This window comes from Oncorhynchus masou, chromosome 12 (assembly GCF_036934945.1).
Source record: "Oncorhynchus masou masou isolate Uvic2021 chromosome 12, UVic_Omas_1.1, whole genome shotgun sequence".
Lineage (NCBI taxonomy): Eukaryota > Metazoa > Chordata > Actinopteri > Salmoniformes > Salmonidae > Oncorhynchus > Oncorhynchus masou.
This window is the reverse complement of record NC_088223.1, coordinates 95150265-95157771: the sequence shown is the minus strand read 5'-3', so window position 1 is coordinate 95157771 and position 7507 is coordinate 95150265. Positions and strand designations below refer to the sequence as shown.

Below are 7507 nucleotides of genomic sequence, written 5' to 3'. Positions count from 1 at the left end.
GTATTCAGACCCTTTGCAACGAGACTTGAAATTGAGCTCAGGTGCATCCTGTTTCCATTGATCATCCTTGAGATGTTTCTACAATTCAATTGATCGGACAAGGTCCTACAGTTGACAGTGCTTGTCAGAGAAAAAAACCAAGCCATGAGGTTGTAGAGCTCCGAGACTGGATTTTGTCAAGGCACAGACCTGGGGAAGGGTACCAAAAACCTTCTGCAGCATTGAAGGTCCCCAAGAACATAGTGGCCTCCATTATTCTTAAATGGAATAAGATTGGAATCACCAAGACTCTTCCTAGAGCTGGCCGCACAGCCAAACTGAGCAATAAGGCGAGAAGGGTCTTGGTCGAGGAGATGTTCAAGAACCCAAAGGTCACTCTGACAGAGCTCCAGAGCTCCTCTGTGGAGATGGAAGCACCTTCCAGAAGGACAACCATCTCTGTAGCATCCACCAATCAGGCCTTTATGATAGAGTGGCCAAACGTAAGCCACTCCACAGCAAAAGGCACCTAAAGGACTCTCTTGTGGAAAATTACAACATTAGTTATGCTCGGCCTAGTAGTCAGAGCGCTGAGCCAGTAACCGAAAGGTTGATGGATCGAATCCTGAACTGACAAGGTCAAAATCTGTCGTTCTGCCCCTGAACAAGGCAGTTAACCCACTGTTCCCCTGAACAAGGCAGTTAACCCACTGTTCCCCTGAACAAGGCAGTTAACCCACTGTTCCCCTGAACAAGGCAGTTAACCCACTGTTCCCCTGAACAAGGCAGTTAACCCACTGTTCCCCTGAACAGGGCAGTTAACCCACTGTTCCCCTGAACAAGGCAGTTAACCCACCGTTCCCCTGAACAAGGCAGTTAACCCACCGTTCCCCTGAACAAGGCAGTTAACCCACCGTTCCCCTGAACAAGGCAGTTAACCCACCGTTCCCCTGAACAAGGCAGTTAACCCACCGTTCCCTGAACAAGGCAGTTAACCCACCGTTCCCCTGAACAGGGCAGTTAACCCACCGTTCCCTGAACAGGGCAGTTAACCCACCGTTCCCCTGAACAGGGCAGTTAACCCACCGTTCCCCTGAACAGGGCAGTTAACCCACCGTTCCCCTGAACAAGGCAGTTAACCCACCGTTCCCCTGAACAAGGCAGTTAACCCATTTTGAACAAGGCAGTTAACCCACCGTTCCCCTGAACAAGGCAGTTAACCCACCGTTCCCCTGAACAAGGCAGTTAACCCACCTTCCCTGAACAAGGCAGTTAACCCATCCCCTGAACAGGGCAGTTAACCCACCGGTCCCCTGAACAGGGCAGTTAACCCACCGTTCCCTGAACAGGGCAGTTAACCCACCGTTCCCCTGAACAGGGCAGTTAACCCACCGTTCCCCTGAACAGGGCAGTTAACCCACCGTTCCCCTGAACAGGGCAGTTAACCCACCGTTCCCCTGAACAGGGCAGTTAACCCACCGTTCCCCTGAACAGGGCAGTTAACCCACCGTTCCCCTGAACAGGGCAGTTAACCCACCGTTCCCTGAACAAGGCAGTTAACCCACCGTTCCCCTGAACAAGGCAGTTAACCCACCGTTCCCCTGAACAGGGCAGTTAACCCACCCTGAACAGGGCAGTTCACCCTGAACAGGGCAGTTAACCCACCGCTCCCCTGAACAGGGCAGTTAACCCACCGTTCCCCTGAACAGGGCAGTTAACCCACTTCCCTGAACAGGGCAGTTAACCCATCTCCCCTGAACAGGGCAGTTAACCCACCGTTCCCCTGAACAGGGCAGTTAACCCACTTCCCCTGAACAGGGCAGTTAACCCACCGCTCCCCTGAACAAGGCAGTTAACCCACTCCCTGAACAAGGCAGTTAACCCACCGTTCCCTGAACAAGGCAGTTAACCCACCGTTCCCCTGAACAAGGCAGTTAACCCACCGTTCCCCTGAACAAGGCAGTTAACCCACCGTTCCCCTGAACAAGGCAGTTAACCCACCGTTCCCCTGAACAAGGCAGTTAACCCACCGTTCCCCTGAACAAGGCAGTTAACCCACCGTTCCCCTGAACAAGGCAGTTAACCCACAAGGCAGTTAACCCACCGTTCCCCTGAACAAGGCAGTTAACCCACCGTCCCCTGAACAAGGCAGTTAACCCACCGTTCCCTGAACAAGGCAGTTAACCCACCGTTCCCCTGAACAAGGCAGTTAACCCACCCCCTGAACAAGGCAGTTAACCCACTGTTCCCCTGAACAAGGCAGTTAACCCACTGTTCCCCTGAACAAGGCAGTTAACCCACCGTTCCCTGAACAAGGCAGTTAACCCACCGTTCCCTGAACAAGGCAGTTAACCCACCGTTCCCCTGAACAAGGCAGTTAACCCACTGTTCCCTGAACAAGGCAGTTAACCCACTGTTCCCCTGAACAAGGCAGTTAACCCACCGTTCCCTGAACAAGGCAGTTAACCCACCGTTCCCCTGAACAAGGCAGTTAACCCACTGAACAAGGCAGTTCCCCTGAACAAGGCAGTTAACCCACTGTTCCCTGAACAAGGCAGTTAACCCACCGTTCCCCTGAACAAGGCAGTTAACCCACTGTTCCCCTGAACAAGGCAGTTAACCCACCGTTCCCCTGAACAAGGCAGTTAACCCACTGTTCCCCTGAACAAGGCAGTTAACCCACTGTTCCCCTGAGCAAGGCAGTTAACCCACTGTTCCCCTGAACAAGGCAGTTAACCCACTGTTCCCCTGAACAAGGCAGTTAACCCACGTTCCCCTGAACAAGGCAGTTAACCCACCGTTCCCCTGAACAAGGCAGTTAACCCACTGTTCCCCTGAACAAGGCAGTTAACCCACTGTTCCCCTGAACAAGGCAGTTAACCCACTGTTCCCCTGAACAAGGCAGTTAACCCACTGTTCCCCTGAACAAGGCAGTTAACCCACTGTTCCCCTGAACAAGGCAGTTAACCCACCGTTCCCTGAACAAGGCAGTTCCCCTGAACAAGGCAGTTAACCCACTGTTCCCCTGAACAAGGCAGTTAACCCACTGTTCCCCTGAACAAGGCAGTTAACCCACTGTTCCCCTGAACAAGGCAGTTAACCCACTGTTCCCCTGAACAAGGCAGTTAACCCACTGTTCCCCTGAACAAGGCAGTTAACCCAGTGTTCCCCTGAACAAGGCAGTTAACCCAGTGTTCCCCTGAACAAGGCAGTTAACCCAGTGTTCCCCTGAACAAGGCAGTTAACCCAGTGTTCCCCTGAACAAGGCAGTTAACCCAGTGTTCCCCTGAACAAGGCAGTTAACCCAGTGTTCCCCTGAACAAGGCAGTTAACCCAGTGTTCCCTGAACAAGGCAGTTAACCCAGTGTTCCCCTGAACAAGGCAGTTAACCCAGTGTTCCCCTGAACAAGGCAGTTAACCCAGTGTTCCCCTGAACAAGGCAGTTAACCCAGTGTTCCCCTGAACAAGGCAGTTAACCCACTGTTCCCCTGAACAAGGCAGTTAACCCACTGTTCCCCTGAACAAGGCAGTTAACCCACTGTTCCCCTGAACAAGGCAGTTAACCCACTGTTCCCCTGAACAAGGCAGTTAACCCACTGTTCCCCTGAACAAGGCAGTTAACCCACTGTTCCCCTGAACAAGGCAGTTAACCCACTGTTCCCTGAACAAGGCAGTTAACCCACTGTTCCCCTGAACAAGGCAGTTAACCCACTGTTCCCCTGAACAAGGCAGTTAACCCACTGTTCCCCTGAACAAGGCAGTTAACCCACTGTTCCCCTGAACAAGGCAGTTAACCCACTGTTCCCCTGAACAAGGCAGTTAACCCACTGTTCCCCTGAACAAGGCAGTTAACCCACTGTTCCCCTGAACAAGGCAGTTAACCCACTGTTCCCCTGAACAAGGCAGTTAACCCACTGTTCCCCTGAACAAGGCAGTTAACCCACTGTTCCCCTGAACAAGGCAGTTAACCCACTGTTCCCTGAACAAGGCAGTTAACCCACTGTTCCCCTGAACAAGGCAGTTAACCCACTGTTCCCCTGAACAAGGCAGTTAACCCACTGTTCCCCTGAACAAGGCAGTTAACCCACTGTTCCCCTGAACAAGGCAGTTAACCCACTGTTCCCCTGAACAAGGCAGTTAACCCACTGTTCCCCTGAACAAGGCAGTTAACCCACTGTTCCCCTGAACAAGGCAGTTAACCCACTGTTCCCCTGAACAAGGCAGTTAACCCACTGTTCCTAGGCCGTCATTGTTAACTGACATGCCTAGTTAAATAAAAAATAAAATATCCCGTGTTTTAACGCTTAAAGAATTGTCTGTGTTTTTTTCTAACCTGATACAAACTCGTCTTCCAGTGATTCATAAGACTGTTATCTCGTAGAGCTACGATCAGTTCCACACATCTACTAAACTGAAGACAAAGAGGTTGGACTTTCTATAAAAGCGGAACTGTGTTCATTGGGCAGAGGGCTATTTGATTGCTCCATTTTTGCAAATCTTATAATACAATTGTTGTTTGAATAATCTACAGTCCCTCTCCTTTTGATTTGAATTTCCACTACAACTCTGACCATGAGAAACAAGATTATCTGGTCTGATTGATCTCTTGGGCCTGGATGCCAAGCATCACTTCTGGAAGAAACCTGGCACCATCCCTATGGTGAATCATGGTGGTGGCAGCATCATGCTGCGGGGATGTTTTTCAGTGACAGGGACTGGGAGACACAGGAGTCAGGATCAAGGCAAAGATGAACAGAGCAAAGTACAGGGAGATCCTTGATGAAAACCTGCTCCAGTGCGCTCAGGACCACAGGCTGGGGCGAAGGTTTACCTTACCTTCCAACAGGACAATGACCCTAAACACACACTCTGAATGTCCTTGAGTGGCCCTGCCAGAGACCAGACTTGAACCCAATCGAACATCTCTGGAGAGACCTGAAAATAGCAGTGCAGCAACGCTCCCCATCCAACCTGACAGAGCCTGAGAGGATCTGCTGAGAAGAATAGGAGAAACTCCCCAAATACAGATGTGCCAAGCTTGTAGCGTCAAACCCAAGAAGACTTGAGTCTGTAATCGCTGCCAAAGGTGTTTCAACAGAGTACTAAAGGGTAAATAAAGGGTCTGACTATTTACCTTAATGGGATATTTCAGTTTTTTTTTTATAAATTAGCAAAAAAATCTAAACATGTTTTTGCTTTGTCCTTGTGGAGTATTGTGATGTCATTATGGGGTATTGTGATGTCATTATGGGGTATTGTGATGTCATTATGGGGTATTGTTTGTAGATTTTTGAGGAAAAAGTCAAGGGGTCTGAATACTTTCTAAATGCTATGTGGGGATCTAAAATCCCCCAAAGTCCCCACAACGACAGTAAAACAAGGAAAATGCTCCCTCTTGGGGACATTTCCCACATCCCCATGAGGACAAAGTCTATTTAAAGCTTAGGGGTTAGGTTTAGGGATAAAATGAAGGTTAGAATTAGGGTTAGGGGTTAGTGGTTAGGTTTAGAGTTAGGTTTAGAGTTAGAATGTAATTAAAATGTTAACCCCCACAAGATGAAGAAGATAACGTGTGTGTGTGTGTGTGTGTGTGTGTGTTTGTGTACCTCTGCAGGTGGTATATCTTGTGTGTGTACTGTCCCGTCTCCCCGTCCTTCTTGTATGGTTCATTCTTCAACACCTCCACTCCCTCTCCTCCTCCTGTCTCATTCTTACTGGCCTCTGCTACTGAGTACAGCTGCCCCACCTGGTACTGAAGGGGGAGGGGGGGGGCATGCCGTCACACAGCAGCAACACACTCTCTTATCTAATACCACCACACAGCAGCAACTCCCCTAAGCAGCACAAGTAGGAACTCCCCTCAGACTAAGTGTTTAAATGGACCACTAGACCTAGTGAAAGACATATCCATAGGTTGCTGGACCTCTCTACCCAGAATTCCCTGCTGTATGAAAGGACCCAGGAATAGTAACGGCTGCTGGGTAAAAATAGAACCTGACTATGTGACTGGTTGGGATTCTTGTTGTGTTTGCAGGATTGAGCTGCGAATAGAAATGCTATAGATGGAAGGAATGCAGTTTGGAAACCTGCCAAAAAACAATTAGGCAACAACGAATTCAATCCCTTTTAGACAATTTCCTGGGTAAAACATTCCACTGCAATAGTGAAGGTGTAAACTTGGCAATAGAAAATCTTAACAGTATATTTGACCTCTCAGCTTCCCTATCAAATCTAAAAATTTCAAATAGAAAACCGAAGAAAATGAACAACAATGACAAAGAATGCAAAATGAATGCAAAAATCTAAGAAAGATATTGAGAAACATATCCAACCAAAAACATAGAGACCCGGAAAACCTGAGTCTTCGCCTTAACTATGGTGAATCACTAAAACAATACAGAAATACACTACAGAAAACGAAGGAACAGCATGTCAGAAATCAGCTCAATGTGATTGAAGAATCCATAGACTCTAACCACTTCCAGGAAAATTAGAAAACATCAAACAAACAACATCACAAAGAATTATCTATCCAAAATAGAGATGTATGGGTAAACCACTTCTCCAATCTTTTTGGCTCTATAACAAAGAATAAAGAGCAAAAACATATACATGATCAAATACAAATCTTAGAATCAACTATTAAAAGACTACCAGAACCCACTGGATTCTCCAATTACATTGAATGAGTTACAGAACAAAATAAAAACCCTCCAACCCAAAAAGGTCTGTGGTGTTGATGGTATCCTCAATGAAATGATCAAATATACAGACAATAAATTCCAATTGGCTCTACTAAAACTATTTAACATCATCCTTAGCTCTGGCATCTTCCCCAATATTTGGAACCAAGGATTGATCACCACAATCCACAAAAATGGAGACAAATTTGACCCCAATAACTACCGTGGAATATGCGTCAACAGTAACCTTGGGAAAATCCTCTGCATTATCATTAACAGCACACTCGTACACTTCCACAATGAAAACAATGTACTGAGCAAATGTCAAATTGGCTTTTTACCAAATTACCGTACAACAGACCATGTATTCACCCTGCACACCCTCATTGACAACCAAACAAACCAAAACAAACTTCTCATGCTTTGTTGATTTCAAAAAAGCCTTCGACTCAATTTGGCATGAGTGTCTGCTATACAAAATGATGGAAAGTGGTGTTGCGGGTAAAACATACGACATCATAAAATCCATGTACACAAACAAGTGTGCGGTTAAAATTGGCAAAAAACACAAATTTCTTCACACAGGGTCGTGGGGTTAGACAGGGATGCAGCTTAAGCCCCACCCTCGTCAACACATATATCAACGAATTGGCGCGGGCACTAGAAAAGTCTGCAGCACCCGGCCTCACCCTACTAGAATCCGAAGTCAAATGTCTGCTGTTTGCTGATGATCTGGTGCTTCTGTCACCAACCAAGGAGGGCCTACAGCAGCACCTAGATCTTATGCACAGATTCTGTCAAACCTGGGCCCTGACAGTAAATCTCAGTAAGACGAAAATAATGGT

The 7507-nt window shown here is 47.6% G+C and overlaps 1 protein-coding gene across 1 annotated transcript in view; it reads right to left on the bottom strand.

Annotated features, from left to right (window-relative positions):
• LOC135551096 (phosphatidylinositol transfer protein alpha isoform-like) overlaps window positions 1-7507 on the bottom strand; it is a 68816-nt gene that overhangs the window by 53134 nt on the left and 8175 nt on the right. The window contains exon 3 of the mRNA XM_064982507.1: window positions 5586-5731. Coding sequence (XP_064838579.1) covers window positions 5586-5731 — 146 coding nt within the window. The remainder of the gene's footprint in view (window positions 1-5585; window positions 5732-7507) is intronic.